The following is a 16,367-nucleotide window of genomic DNA, read 5'->3' on the forward strand; positions in this document are numbered from 1 at the left end:
AATAAGTTCAAAGAAATTGTGTGTCATGCAGACATGAATAGTTGGTGGTCCATACATTTTTTCATTGTTTTATAGGTTGAAGTAAAAACAAACTAGGCTACATGTTGTTTATAAATAAGAAGTAGCATGATTCCTTACAATTCCTTCAGCCAATTAAAATTCATGTCTCATAGTGTAAATTGTAATGTATTCTGTAGTGTAAAAAATGAATACAATGTTAAAGTTAAGCTTTTTTTTTTTGATAATTTATTGGATCCTACAAGAAACAACTCTATGCTTCTGTTGCATCAAGGAGGTTACATAGAACAACATGGCTTCGTAGAAACATCTAAAACATGCAGGACAGCGTGCCTTGAGGAGCAGGGTTGAAAACACTGCTGTAAAAAACAAAAACGAAAAAACAAAATGTTTGTGTCAAAAGTGGATAAAAGGCATTGTTGATGTTTCTTGTTGCTCAAAGATGTGGCTGTTATTCTCATCTCTAGATGAGTTAATGAGCATGTGTAAGCTGTGTCAAATTTCCTTTAATGTAACTTGATTAAAATCTGATTAAAAACCAACACTTATCCAGGTCTGTGGATGAAACCAGGACAAGTAGTCAAAAATAAAAAAAATCCAAACACACTTGTAAGCATCTTGTGAATTTAATCAATCTTTATGACAATGTCCTCAACTCAACAATAAAATCAGAACATTTAACATCATTCATATTTCAGCTTTTGAATATGTTACAAAAAAAGTTTAATATTGTAAACACAACAAAATGAAAAAAGTATATGTCAAAGTTCAACAGGTTGGTGTGATCTGATGCTTTCTAAAAAAAAAAGGCAGATTTGAGTTTATTCAATTGCAGAGCTTTAAAATGTACACAAATACCTTGAAATAAAACAAGGATCAGATGGCTAAAAGCAGAGCAAACTTGTTTCTTGATGGAAAAGAAAATAAGGCAGTAATTAGGGATATTTTTTATTTTATCCTCAAATTTGAACTTATTTTAAAAGTACAATGCATTCACCTTATAGTTTATGTCCATGAGAGGAAAAAGCTCTAGCTTTTTCTGTCAACTTTTGATATTTCCATTCCTTWAAGTTTGCAAATGATCACTTTAGTAGAAATGAGAAGTTCTTTAATGAATTAAATCCAACCCAAACGTATTTTCTTAGGGCGGAAATATCACCAAATAAATTAACTGTTAATTTTTACACTCTGTTACAGTGAGATGTGCATGTTATCTGCAAATGTTTTAAATTGTGGTGTTTCATTTTACCATTATGTTTCTAGAATTTTTAATAATTTGTGATTAAAAATGGAAAAGTCACACTCACAAACCCACACAGGTCCGATGACAAAGTTGTGCACGTCTGGAGAAAATGTGAAACAGAGCTCCCTTTTTGCTCAAGCAAGTACACTTATGATAAATTAAGTGCATTATTTTTTTCATTTCAGTTCAATTTATTGATTCTAAAAGTGCTTTTATTTTATTTCATTTCCTTTTTTAAAGTCTAACAGAAAATCAGTGAAGCTACATATTTTTCACAGTTCATTGGCTACAGTTAAAATTTTGTTAATCTTCCCTTTAAACTGGCAGCTACAAATAATATTTCTGATGCAGTGAAAGTTACATAATAAACAAAAGGAGATGAATATGAAGCATCATTTGCATATTGGTCTTATGAGCTGTATGAAATTTGATGATTACCAAAGTCAAAACAGGAGGAAGATATTTAGGAGGTGATATAAGCAAACGTTTCATTTAAGAAAATAAAATAGTAAAAACAATATCCAATAACCTTCATTATATACAAAACAACTCTTGTTTTTTTTTATAAAATGACCTCACATTTTCAAAAAGGATAAGGGGGTCTTCACTTTATATTTCAATATGTCACACAAGACTTATTGGGCGTTTCATAGTTCAGGGTTAACACTCATTTCACTTCCAGATATCGTGCTTTAGAAAACATTTTTTCGTGTTTTTGAGCTACATTGATAGAAAAGTTGTAGCTTATAATCTAAAATAAAAACAAACAAACATAAAAAAAAGGTGTCCAAGATGCCAAGCTTGAGGAAAATGTGCAATATTCAGGAAAGCATGTGTTCAAAGCACACAACAAAACAAAACACACAATCATTACAGGTCAAATAAAACACAACTTAAGTTCAAGTTTGAAGTGAAAGCAAAATATTAATTAGTAATAAAAGATTTTATCTAATCCATCCATCCGTTTTACCCGCTTCTCCTTTCCAGGACAGGTGGAGTTGGTGCCCAWCTCCAGCAGTCACTGTGCGGGAGGCGGGGCATAGCCTGGACATCCACCACACGGCCAAACCACCATTCACACTCCCACTCACACCTGGGGACAATTTAGAGTTACCAATTAACCTGACGTGCATGTTTTTGGTTTGTAAGAGGGAACTGGAGAACCCAGAGGAAAAACCCAGGCACACACAGGGAGAACATGCAAACTCTACGCAGATCCAGGAGGCGACCATTGCTCTGCTGTGCCGCCCCTTCCTCACTAATACATCTGCAAAATACTTTACTTTTTCATAAGAAAGAGAGTCAAGGAACGCTCACACCATTTAAAAAGAGTTTCTCTGTGTCAGTGCCAGAAAAGGTTGTCTTCTGTGGGTTATCTGTGAGGTGAACACTGGATAGTTTGAGCCATTAATAATGTCACCAGCCTCAACGTGTTCATTTAATAGGTCCAAAGCTCCTAAGGCCATTTAGCAATGACAGATTTTTTATGGTTGCTAGTAAAACTTAATAGTGACAAAAAAAGGCGGTTGAAATATTCCAGCATGTTGTTTTTCTTAAACCACTGATGTGATGGAGGTTTTCTTTGTGATGAAAGTTTCAGTAAGAATGTTTTTTTTTATTTAAAACAAGAGGTGCTTCAGGTGGTGGAGCCTACAGAGTCAGAGTGAAAGGTGATGTACCCTGAAGACGATGCTGAGGGAGAGCTTACAAAACTGTTTGTGCTGCTTTTACTCTCAGCTTTACTGAGATGTTTTTGGTGTCCCCAGTCAGCTCCTGCATTAGAGCCAGGGCCCCGACCTGTTCTGGCTCTGCTGCCGGAGCGTCCTGTAGCCTGCTGACTGCACCCAGGTGAGCCCATCTCGCCGAGCTGCTTCCCATCTCGCAGGCGTTCTCTGCAGCCTTTCCCGGAGCCACAAGCCACGTGGCCCGTTTTTCCGGGAGATCTGTCCGGTTTAGGTGAACCTTCGGGCGAGCCGCCCCTGCTGCTGCTGCTCCTTCTGTGTTCTGAGGATCGCCGGAGAGCCTGAGGCTCGCGCTCGAAGTCCGTGAGTGGGAAGTGAGGAAGCGTGGCCGCGTGCTGTTCGTACACATTGGGGAGGAGGGATATGGCGGATACGCGCCGTGGGCTCTTCCTAGGGCTCGGCACCGGCGTCTCGTCTATAAAGTTGATGACCTCGTCCCGGCTGAAACACAGCAGTTCGTCCTCGTAGCGCTCCCCGCCGCAGACCACGCGGGGCAGGTGCCTGAGCGGGTGCATGCTGTCCTCAGATCGCCGCCGCTTGCGGTGAGGGTGATGGTGAGAGTGGCTCTCCTCGTGGTAGGAGACCAGGCTGCTCCTGCGCCTCTCGCGGCGCGGCAAGGTGGAGCTGTAATGGGCACTCACTATCACGTCCTCGGTGGAGCCCCATCGCTGCAGGTATGAGGGGATCCGGTCGCTGGTCCACATGTCTGTTTCGTCGTGGGAGTATCTTCTTGTAGGGGGCACCTGGAGGAAAGACACAGAACCAAGACTTCAGGTTACAAAGAACTTTTACACAAGTTTAATTACAGAAAAACWTTGCACCGCATGATAAATAGGTAAATGTTATGCTGACTAACATGCTCCTGGTAATTAATTTAGCTTAATTACCAGCTGTAAAGATTAATACATGTAGGACTCTTCAGAATCATGTAAGAAATCTATTCCACTTTCTGTTTTGTTGAATGTTTTAGACTATTTTGTTGAAATTGTGACTAATTTATGATTGGAAGATATATATTTTTATTCAGAGACATTTTTGTTTTAATTACCCTAATTAAAATAAAATCCTACATGTAAGAATTATTAGTCTTCCTACAATTTTAACTGCAATTAAACACTTTTGGTGTTTAATTAATCCCTCAGGACACATTATCTTATACTTATCTCCTTATCTTAACTTTAAAACTATAAAGATTGGTATTGCCTATTTGTTATACTCACATTATGCTTTGACAACTATGCAAAGACTGAGGATTTGTCAGGGTGACGTCAAGAGCCTCAAGACTGATATCAGCCTGCCCCCTGGTGGCGTCTTTCAGTAAATGCAGAGACATTAAACAGCAGACGAATACAGTAGCATTAAATTGTAAGGTGGGAGAGCTGAGCAGCAGAGGGCAGCACAAGCTTTTGAATGACTGAAAATGCAGGACAAACTTGGAAATGAAGAACAAAAAGAGCCAATAAAGCCAAAAAACGAGGCTTTATTCACCAACCAGACAATTAACAATCGTAAACAATCTGACTGGTGTTTGTTTATCGCTTTCAGGAACAGCAGAAAGAAAAGCCGACTGAATCAAAGTTCATTCAGTTGATCTGCAGTTGAAATAAAACAAAATTTATTTTACATCCACACACCTACAACAAGAAGTAACACAGCTGGATTTTACTTCACTACAACCTACTGAGACGTGAACACAAAGACAATGAATGAACTTGGTCAAATGGAGTGATGGCTACTGTATACATCTCTGTTTGAGAACTTCTTTATTACAGTCAAAATAAATCTCTAAAGGTGCTTTGGTGTTTGAAATGCTTGAGTTTATTGCTATAAATCTGAGGCACAAAGCCAAAATCTAAAATGATTTGTTTTCAAGTGAAGTTATACGCAAAGTGAGGCTCGCACAAAAGCCTTAAATACAAAGATGACACAGTATTACTGTAAGATGCTTTGTAAGGAGTTGCTAAATGCATGGTTGGGATTAGCAGGTTTTGCAGTTATATATCCTTGCAACAGTCTTCTAGGCCAATTCTAGCAAGTCTACTTAAACATCTACTTAAACTAATTAGTATTTTAAGGTAAAAATTTATCAGATTTTGTGAGAATTTTTAGTTTACAAAATCAAGTCAGTATCAGAATCAAAAGAGAAATCAAGATTCTGTGGATTGCCCCAGAAGGCTGTGTGACAGTTCAAGCTTTGTTGTAAATGCAGACAGAAAATGAGCATTTCACAGCTCTGCATCTGACTGAGATGGATGCTGGATCCAATGGCACAATGCTTTAGGCAGGACATAAGGAGATATTTTCATAGCTTTCCTGAAGCCTTGAGGAATTCCTGAAATGTAGAAGGTAAGTCAGTTACTCCACTCTTACCCTCTTACACAATAACTGTTGACTAACATGACTAGGACACACTACTTGATAAATGAAGCACATTTAATGTGTTGATGGGACTGCTGATGGTCATATTTACCAAATATTAGTCAGCCTGAGAGCATTTTTGGTTCACATAAAAAAACGACCAAAAAATAAAAAAGGTATGTGGCAAATCAGAGAGGTAGTATCATAAAATGTTTCATTAATTTCAGAAAATTCAGTCCAGATGCTTYATAGGCAAACAAGGCCAGTTCATCATGCATATTAGCGATGAGATAAAATTAATTCAACTGATAAAATAAAAGAAATGAGGAAAATAAAAAAAATAATATACCTGCAAATACTGCATTTTATCTTCCTGATGTTCCCTCAATGGATACCCTTGCAGAACCCCCCTTTCTAAGGTTGAGAACTCATACTTGGCATTACGGTCTATGGTCACGATTTCAGGCGCCGAGCTATAGTCAAATGGTCTGTCATATATTAAGTCAGCATGAATTCCTCCATCTTGGCTGTTTTCTGCAAAGTGCAGAAAAGCACGAGCGTCAGGATTAAAGAGCAACGAACTCCAGACACAAGACAGACAGACAAACAGACGAATAGATAAGAGAAACAGGTTCAATCGTTCCCTGATTTGTTTACTTCTCCTATGCTCAGCACTGAAAAAATATGTTTAAAAAAATGCAACAGAAATGACCACAATGTGGAGAAGAAGTTATTTGCCATCAATAAATTTAGAAACAAATTTGTTTCAGAAGGATCTCAGGGCTTATATTCTGAATAAACTTTTTTTAAATCATAAATGTCCCAATTAACGCATTTATGCTCATTACAGATCAATTGAAAATGGGGGTAAAATGTTGATTCTGAGGAAAATGCTTGCCAAAATGGATGGAAGATGAAATTAGCTTCTTGCACAGGCAGCTTTGCATGCAAATCAGTGGCTTCAAAACAACAGAAAACCATTCTTATACACACAGCTGTGAAGAGTTATACATGGCAAGCGCTCTGGAAAATAAAAACAGAGAATTGGCAGCGTTAATTATCATTACTGCCTTGTGTTGTTTCCTGTCGGACAATAATTAGTTCTGAGGAACGGCGCCAAAAAGCGCGGGGTTGGGGGGGATCAAAAACGTTTGTGGGGTTAGAAACAGGAAAGAAGGGATTCAGAATGGGTTGAATTGAAACAGTCCCAACAGCAGAAAAAGAAATTAGATGATAACGCTGTCATCAGTTTGCAAGAAGTGTAGAGATCATGGACCCATGTTCACAAGTCTACCTCCTACATAATTATCATGTGACCTAATTATAGGACCAGATTTTGTCGAAGTGTCTGTGATTCTCTGGTGAAATGCTTCATTTTCAGCCTGCCAGATATACTATGTATTTGTGTTTGTGATAAAACATACCTTCCTTTTCATCACAATTAAATAAGTGTTGTTTATTAAGTACTGCTTTTATAAAGAGTAGATGGGTCAATTCTGCATAAATAAGGAGAAAACTGCAAAAGAAAAAGAAACACATAAAAAGATTTTAATTTCTTTCTGTTTCAGTTCTGCATCCAAGACAAAATCTTGCATGCATCGTTTTCTGACTTGAGGGAAATATGACCATCATAATGACATGAAAATGTTTTTACCTCTTACAGCCTTTAATCCAGCTGCACTAAAGTCTGATAAATAAATGGGCAACCTTTCGTTTTACTGTCCTCCCATGTCTCACAGCATGTAAAGCAAAGCATTTTAGACAGAACACACCATGTACAAAAATACACATGGTCTATTTTTGTTTACAGATAAGTCACACAGACACTAGTTTCTTCAGTTTAATCCTCTGACAGCAAAGGTCACTTGATAGGTCACATGATAACATTTGACCAGTGATTTCAGACCCTCCAAAAGCTAAAGAAAAATGTCTACTGGGAAAGCCAGAATAACAGAGTTTAAGAAATGTGTACAAAAAGCCTAAATCATGATGTGTTAACAGGATAATAAACATTCTTTTACAAGGTCAAAAATGCAATTGCAGGAAGTTTTTCCTGACTAAAAATGTTGTTAACGAAGTACATGGAAATAGTTAATAGGCTGAAGCAAAAGGAGATTGCATTTGGTTACTGTTACAATCACAAATATGCTTTTAAAGTTTTGTAAAACTATCGACTGGTTATTCATAAATTAGAAATAAAGAAATTGATAGATCATACTGTATCAGAAACGAAAACCAGACATTTAAATCAGGAATAAAACAAAAAAAGTATATATGTCGCTCATCTCTACTCACTTCTTGCTTCTTTGCATTTATGTCTATTATTTAGTCTAGAGAACTATTAAAAGCCATTTTTTGTGTGTAAGTTCTGTCATCGAGAACATAAATATCTCATTCTTCTCCAAAGGTTGTTTAGTCCTAAACAGAATGTTTGTTTCTATTTTAAACTAATTATTTGAAAAATTGATGTAAGAAGGCTAATGCAGAGTTTCTTCTTTGTTTAAGTGTTTTAACAAACCAAATTCCAGAACTGACAATCAGGATCAATTCAACAGGTGAAGAGGAGGGGAAAACGGAGGCGGGACAGAAGGGGGACACCTACATCGCAGCATCGACTTACCATCGTCCAGCTCGTCGTTGGACATGATGGCGACACACTTCTCCCAAACCATGCGGATGTCGGCCCGGTAGCGATCGCAGGCCCAGAGGAACATGGGGAGCAGGATGGACTGAGCGATAGAGCACCACAGCACACACAACACCATCCAATTGTAGGAGCGGTCAAACTTCAGACTGGCAAAGCTCACCACCTTCGAAGGGTGGACAGAGAATTAGAACCAAATATARCCAACAGGAGGATTTAACTTTATAGCATTACACTTAGCTTCATTTGAGCAATGTTTAAAAAAAGATTTTAAAAACACTGAGAGGAATCAGTAGATGCTGACAAACCTACTCCTAGATCAAAGTCCAGCTGTCAGATATTWTTCTAATAGGGACTTAAATGGTTGCTTTTTAGGCTGGTTACTTCTAGGTTATTATTTATTAAATCTTATAAATGTCTCGGAGGACATTAGAACTGTATAATATTCAGTGCTGAATAAGTAATAAGGACCAGTTAGTGGGCATCACCTCRTTTCTGGTGTCAACATAAACATGATAATATTCCATCTCACACAAACATGGCTTTAAACTTCAATGTCAGCCATTAAGAAAGCAACCTATTTCATGGTTCAGTAGTCWGTAAAATCATTGGGACACATTTCATGACAAGTGAAACTGGGTTCTTTGCCTTCAGTTTCATTTTTCTGTGAGTGCTTCATGTTCAAAGGCTTACATAAACATTGTGGAATCTCAAGAATTAGAGAGACATCTGCAAGTGTAATTTCTATCCTCAAATACAGTCTTAAAAATGAATTGTGTAAAGACGTGATTGATTTTTAGTGTTTTATTCATTTTAAAGTGGAGGGACATTTATTAGTTTTAATAATTACTGAGCAATTGATTTTCTGTTATTTTAGGATACAAGCTGAGAAAATTCCTAAGGACATGGACAATGTGCTTTATCTCTTTGAGGAACCTTTTTGAAATATTAACATAAGAGCAAATATTAATAAAAAATTAAAATGTGTCATCAACAAGTACTGAGCCCACGAGGGGATATGGGGGATTTTTTTTTCTTTTTGCGTTCCCACGCAAARGTATTGCGTTACATCATAATACCTTTTGCGTTCCCTCGCAAAAGTCTTTAAACACTGTTGTGCCTGCCGGTTTATTAATAAACTCACATGTTTACCATTAGCGAGTTAGTCTACTACTTTAGTCCAGCTTCAGATGAATATATCACACAGCCACGCATGAAAATATGCTGATATTTTAACACAGTGTAGCCACRCAACATCAATGTCAATTTCACGAACTTGTGGTGAGACATCCTGTTTTGGTAACCGGATATTTCAAAATAAAAGTCTTATTTAATTCAGCTCATATACAAATCAAATTTTTGTGTGGGGAACGCAAAACAATATTGCGAGGTAACACAAAAGTATTGCGAGGGAACACAAAGGTCTTGCATGGGAACGCAAAAGAAAAAAAATCCCCCATGTCCCCTCGCGGGCTCCGTAAGCAAGCGCTGTAACTTAGTCTATGGATACATTTTTTTAAATTGTAAACCCGTCCCTATGCAGTAGCAGTCTGATTCAATCATTTCTGTATTTGATTCACAGAATATTTTGATTTTAGAAAGGTGTTTTTGGCATCAGTTTTGCGATTTGCCAGATTCAGAATAGAGATTTGTTGGAACATTTCACGTAGTTCTTATATGTAAAACTATTCAGTTCTCAGACTCTATAAGTCATGTGCACATGTATCTTTATTATCTGTGTTAAACTAATAAAAGCGAGCTCAACTTCAGGACACATTTCTCTTTAAAACCAGGACATGAGCCTAATTTATTCTGTTGTACCACAGGTTTTGTACTCTGCATGCTTATGCCAGCTTACTGTTATTTTTGTGACAGCTATAACTTAGCATCACTGTGCAACACGGAGCAGTTCAATAAAATGTTATGTTTGTATGTGTTGCAGCTTTCCATGCATTTAAATAGCTCATTAAATCAGGTCACAAAAACAGCTTGCAGACCTTTTTTTTTCCTGTCACTACACTTGAATCCTGACCTTTGATTGGAAACGTTCTTTGCACTGGTATAAAAACACTATGTGGTTTTGTCGTAAACTGTCAAAAAACATCTTTTATCACTCATCATTGTTGGTTGTAAATAAAAGAATATGTGTCTACTTCATCTGAAATACTATTACTGATAAATATATCCTACAAAGCTAACATCTTGTGATGATACCCTTGGTGATCACGATGAGGCCTTGTTGAAAAGCAGCWGTTAAACTGTCAGCTGTTTGTCTGAGAGAGAAGAAGCAGGTTTGTTACAGCTCGGCTCAGGGACTTTAGATTTGGGTAATCCAGTGGAAAACCTGACAGCGACTGGATTATATTGCTTATTTACAGGAGATTGTTGAGTATTTGGAAATAAAATCTACTTATTAGTTGTTGTTTTTTTGCCACTTCAGTAGAAAGCGGAACTGAATATCTGAATATTAGTATCTTAGCTTCTTCATCATCAGTGGCTTTTTTTAATAGGAGAAAAAGAAAGAGAAAGAAAAAAGTGAAATGTAATGAGAAAGAGTGAAAGAGAGATTAGAAGATATGTGAAATATATGTTGAGAAAACACAAGACAGCACACCCGACATCTTGGATCCACACCTACAAAAACAAAGATAACAAAACCACAGCAACAAAAATGCATATCCATATAATTATAATGACTATAACCTTGCTGAAAACCATACCCATATACATATATAAATTTATACATATACAGATAAACATACCCGTACCTACCGCTCAAAAAAATAAAGGGAACACTTAAACAACGCACGCTAAGTCCAAGTAAATCAAACTTTTGTGAAGCACATTCAACTCTGTACAGAACAAAGTACTCAATGCGAATATTTCATTGATTAAGATCAGGAGTTAGCGTGCGTTGTTTAAGTGTTCCTTTTATTTTTTTGAGCAGTAGTGTTCCCTTTATTTTTTTGAGCAGTATATATCAGAAGCAGCAAACAGTAACAACCTACTCAGTGCTTTGGTTTCATCATTTAAGGCTTATAGATTTTATTTAGGTTTATATTTAGTTCCCCTGAAGGTGAACAACAGATGGACAGATGATCCCTAAATCCTTGGCAATGATTTATATATAAACTGACACTGCCAAACTTTGTTTCACATAATGGTCTTTCACTTAGAACAATAAACCTAAATGTCCAAAGCATCTATTCCTGTTGCTGACTTAGTGACCTTCATGAGGGTTCTTCATGTTGCAAAACAAAAAACTGTTTCAATCTAGTCACAGAGATGACTGTATTTTAAAAATTCAAGCTGGATTAATTTGGCTCCATCTCAAAGATTTCAACAGACACCTAAGTGTGGGAACTTGTATCTGAATGGTGATGCTGTTAAACAGCCCTCACTCCCGCACTCAATTTATTTTTCATTACACAAAATTGCATAATGAAAATAAAGACGCAGTCCCCGAAGTCACTAAGAAACAATCATTTAGGTGCAAACGTGACAGCTGGTGGGAGAAGCAGGGAGACATGGTCTGACAGGTGCTTCAGGTTCTAAAACCTGTTCGGCACAAATCACCAGATATAGTTAAATACAAGTCTTTTTGGCTGGTGCCTACTGATGATGCTATAGTTGTCCATCCATCCATCCATTTTCTGTACACGCTTCTTCCTTTTCAGGGTTGCGTGGGTCACTGGTGCCCATATCCAGCAGTCACAGTGCGAGRGGCGGGGTACACCCTGGACAGGTTGCAAGTCCATCACAGGTGCTATAGTTGTATTTTTGTTTATTTTTGTATTGCCATTACTTATAAATGGACAAATTCCCCCAAATAATGACGCATATCAAATAATGAAACTACTGTTATGTATATAGGACTTCTACCTAATGACATACTGGCAGGATTTATCTCTTATTAGTAAATTGTCACTGAATCTGATATATCAGTTTCTCAAACATGATAATAGAAAATTACAGATTTAGTTGTTTTTTAAGTCCAGATTTGCCTAAAGTAAATACGTAATGGCAAAGTTATTTTGTGCTTACATTTTATCTTTTTTTTGGTGATCAATTCCTTCTTTCAGTTAACCAAAATTCTGTCAAAACTGTGTGTGTATTGTTTCCTATGAAAGACAAAAAATTAAATAAAAACATTTAGACAAATGTAATTAAAAAAGCAATTAAGTCTATGTCATAAGAGATGAATAGCACAATTATTATAAATAAATATARGCCATAAAGCTACTCTGCCACAGTCAACTCAGAATTCCAAGAACTGCATTTTTATGTCCAGCTTCAGATTCAAACACTTCAGAGTCAGAGCATTTAAAACGTTGTTTTTATCTTAAAAGCCATCATCAACCAGGATTATCTACAGTGTGTTTTGGCAATGAGCTCACCAGAATGGGAAAGCCAGTCAGGAAGTCATAGATGAAGACAATGCCACTGATCAGATAAGTGATCTGCAGCGACGTCTTGAGAGGCTCTGATCCGTCGATGGACGATCTGCGCTTCCCCTGTGCATCCTCCACCACGATGGTGGGAACATTGAACTTGTTCTTGTCAGTCTTGTGGCCCGTCTGGATGGAGAAGGTCTGGAAGAGAGCGATGCCGATGCAGATAACACCCATGGCCACACTGCCACCRATCAGCAGCAGAAAGCACACGCCGAAGCCCAAGCCGATCTCTGTCACAATGAATCTGCAGTCGGAGGTGTAGAAACGGTCGATGGTGTCGTGCCAGCCCACTGCTGGGAGTGTGGACAGGATGAAGGACACCATCCAGATGCCCATCACAGTGTGCACTGCCTGCTTCTTGGTGTTGCTCAGCCTGAAACACAATCACAGATTTTGGATCAGGTCGGTCGAGCTGTGAGGATTTCAATTAAAACAGGCTTTGGCTCTATTTTTCGTCATTCAAGTTTAAAGCGTGTTAATCCTAGCGGAAGTTAGTAAATTCAACAGTAAAAGAAGAAACCAAAGTAGGGCTTAACTCATATTGCAGGGATTTTCAAATAGCCTATAAATGTCAACAGCATAATGAAAATAAACACGGCCACCCCTTTAAAAAAGCCAAAACGAAGCTATAATGCAAAGCACTATAAAAAGAAAAATCTGGACATCTAAACTTGAAAAAAGCACCGTCTCATATATACAGTCACAGCTTAGAGGAACCACTGATGAATGTGGAGGGAAATCGATTCTTTGCTGATGGCTGCCTTGGCCTATTTGTCATCTAGGTCTGTTTCAGCAGGAGGGGATATTTATTTCCTCTTACCTCCAAGTAACTGGTGCAATGACAAATTTTCTCAGTGTGTTTGTGTGTTCTGACGGTGCGGCAGCAGCAGCACGCATGCATGCTAARTTCTGGAAAGATGTGATCTGCGTTGCTAATCCCTGAATTATCACATAAATGTGCAACTAAAGGCATGATGGGCTATGAAAACAAAAAGTCTGAATGTTTTGGGACATAAGGTTGTGAACAAATTAATTTCATTGTTTGGCAAAATAGTCCAACGGAGTGACTGCACACTTTCTCTGTCTTCAGCTTGAAAAACATAAAGATTTTCTTTGGTTTGTTTCATTCAGAAGTAAATGGACACTCACTCACAAAGGTAAAGCCTTTCTCCTGTTTTATTTTTGTTCACAAAGGATGCTCTGTTAAAGCTCCATTTAATCTCTGTTGTCCTTGAGCACTTTTAGCAGGATACCCAATCTGCCAAAAAGATTCAGCAAACACGTTGCCCTTTCTCCCTCTCAGCTACATGAAGATGTGCTTTTGTATACTGAAAAGTATCCTCAAAACAATTTGTAACCTGTAAAAGATTAGTTTGCATGCACTGATGTGATACGAATGGCACAAAGGGGGCAGCCGCCACCTCTATCTTTGCACTATGGCTCTTTGCAAAGACGAGTTGATCCTGTTGTCACAGTGAGTAATGCTAGCCTTTCCTGAATGTGCCTGGGGTACATGGAGAGGTTACGTCACCAAGCTGCATGAATCTATTACCAGAGAGAGGGACAGAGAGCGTTGTGAGGGAGATAACTTCTATGAGATAGTGAACACAGACTGAGGGGAATGTCTCTATAATTTAGGGCTTCGGCGTGTGTGTGTTAATGTTCGAGACAAAGCAGCTATGCAAGCTCAGCAGAATGAATGTGGGATAATTCAAAAGAAAGCCACACCTGAGCTCTCCTCCATCGTATTATTGCTAAAAGACTTCAAAGAAAAGCCACACGGGAAGGTTAAAGCTTCCAGACATAAGATGAAAGCTCCTATAAATAAGCAATTGTGCAAAGCCTAATATCTGTGTGGGCATCAGCCAATAGCAGAATCTGCAGGGTAATACAGATAGCGAGACTGAAAATAGATTTATAAAGAAGTCTTCATATCTTTATTGAACGTCTGCTTATCTGTAAAATTGGCCAAGTTGACTGTAGACTGAGAATCTGAAGGGTTGATGCCACAGGCAGTACAGTCACTCCCTGTTTGTCAGCAGGAAGGAGCCAACATAATGGTGTTCCTCACCACATGCTCTACAACTCTCGTTTCAGCTAAATTTCAGTAGCTGCCATAAAGCTTGTGTGTAATCTGCAGCTACAAAAGCTGATTTTATGTGCTTTTCAGCTGTATACATTATTTAGCGACCCCAGAAATGCATTTAAAAGAAAACGATTGTTCTTTGCAAGACAGTTCAAAAAATGGAGATTTTTCAAAGCAATAAATAGCAGATAAAAACATCAAAGTCATATTCTCCGAAGCGTGAGATGTTCTTTGACTGCTCACATAACAAACCTTTACAATAATCATTTTGTGCACTTAATACACAACAGCTGCTTTCGGGTAATCATCGGCTCCTCATATAAAAATTGTCCTCTGAATGTAAATATAGCATTGAAATCTTGTTTCAAAAGAAACGGCAAAGCTGCCTGAAACATCTGATGCTGTGTGAACAGCAGATGTCCTTGGAATCTAACAAGACCAGAATAGTGTTAGTGCGTTAATGTGAGATGAACCTGAATTGTGTTATTCAGTGTTGCTTGGTAAATATCATATGTTGCAAGGAAGCAAATTAAGGTTTGAGCTGGAGCTGGCAGATGCTTAGTCTAGAAAGTTTGACATGAAGTCACCCCAAATAACTGCAACCAGCAAAATGCTGGCAGGGAAGATATTTCCACCTGATGCAAATCCATCCCAGCTGAAAGCAGTAAACAGTCTGACAGGTAGTACCAGATGTCCTCTTTCTATCTCAGAGCTAAAACTTTCAGGCTTAAATCAAAATCTGTTTACTTTCAATGTGTCTGCCTGCTTTTGTGTTGACCTGTAGAACAAAAGGCATGTAAAAATAGCTTAAATACAACTTTTTTTTAGGTTTTCATTTCAAATAGATGACAATGCAAGCGCTTAAATRGGCAGATAAAGCAGGATCTGGTTTCAAACAACGCTTCTGCATAAAACAAGCTGGTGTTCCTTTTCTGCTGGAAATTCTCCCAATCATGCTCCATCTTGAAATGTGTGCAAGGAAATGTGCAGCATCCCAAACAGTTGGCCCTCTTTAAATTGGAGAATTTATCTTCTCACTTTCTCTTTTGGTGTCTGGAGATATTCCAAAACCATACTGATGATAGTTTTTATAGCAACCATTTCTTCAGCAATGAACGCTTCCAATAATAAACATTCCCGGTGAGAACAAGAGATGCTGTGTTTCTGCAATATTTTATTTAATACATGTGAGACACAAGCAAAAACCCTTGGATCTTTTATTATCTCCATTAAAACATTTTTTTGAATGAATGAATATTGTCTGCTTGGGCAGAGTTTTAAGCAAAAACTATCTTATGATGAGGCCGTTTTGGTCAAACATTGCAAACGATATCATGTTTAATATTAGGAGATTTTGTGAGATTTGTTAGCACATCAGAGTACATGTTGGGAAGGACTATTTGCTTAAGTTCTACCACATCAAATTTACTTTGACATCTGTAAACTTGACTGAGTGCATTGCTAACTTTTATTGGGTTCAGAAGATACTTGTTACCATGCAGGCAGTGGTGACTGTAAGAGTTAAAGCCTTAATTTCTTGGCTACAACTACACCAAGTTTTAGCTTGATATCTGTAAAATTGACTGTTACAGCCAGTTTTGTGTTGGGTAACACTGATTAGCTGTGGCAGTCAACTTCAATTGGGTTGACACTTAAGTTATCAGCTGTAGATGTACATCAAATGATCAAACACTGACAGTTTCAATAATGTCTGTCCAGTGGTTCATGAGATATTTTGCTGATGGTGCAGAAAAACACATTGATTTGATTTGATTTGATTTATTGATTTAACAGGAAAAGATTACTAAAAATCAAGCCTGAC

The 16,367-nt window shown here is 37.8% G+C and overlaps 1 protein-coding gene across 2 annotated transcripts in view; it reads right to left on the reverse strand.

Moving 5' to 3' along the window:
• Positions 1 to 628: 628 nt before the first annotated feature.
• The window catches only part of gpr153 (G protein-coupled receptor 153), a 35,473-nt gene continuing 19,734 nt past the window's right edge, over positions 629 to 16,367 (reverse strand). For both annotated transcript variants that reach the window (XM_014001654.1, XM_014001655.1), the window contains exons 3-6: positions 12,403 to 12,832; positions 7,982 to 8,171; positions 5,711 to 5,895; positions 629 to 3,746 (exon numbers count right to left, since the gene is read on the reverse strand). In XM_014001654.1, the coding sequence (XP_013857108.1) occupies positions 2,898 to 3,746; positions 5,711 to 5,895; positions 7,982 to 8,171; positions 12,403 to 12,832 (1,654 nt within the window). In that variant the 3' untranslated portion in view covers positions 629 to 2,897. The remainder of the gene's footprint in view (positions 3,747 to 5,710; positions 5,896 to 7,981; positions 8,172 to 12,402; positions 12,833 to 16,367) is intronic.

Source organism: Austrofundulus limnaeus, unplaced genomic scaffold, assembly GCF_001266775.1.
Source record: "Austrofundulus limnaeus strain Quisiro unplaced genomic scaffold, Austrofundulus_limnaeus-1.0 Scaffold10, whole genome shotgun sequence".
In the NCBI taxonomy this organism is placed as follows: Eukaryota; Metazoa; Chordata; class Actinopteri; order Cyprinodontiformes; family Rivulidae; genus Austrofundulus; species Austrofundulus limnaeus.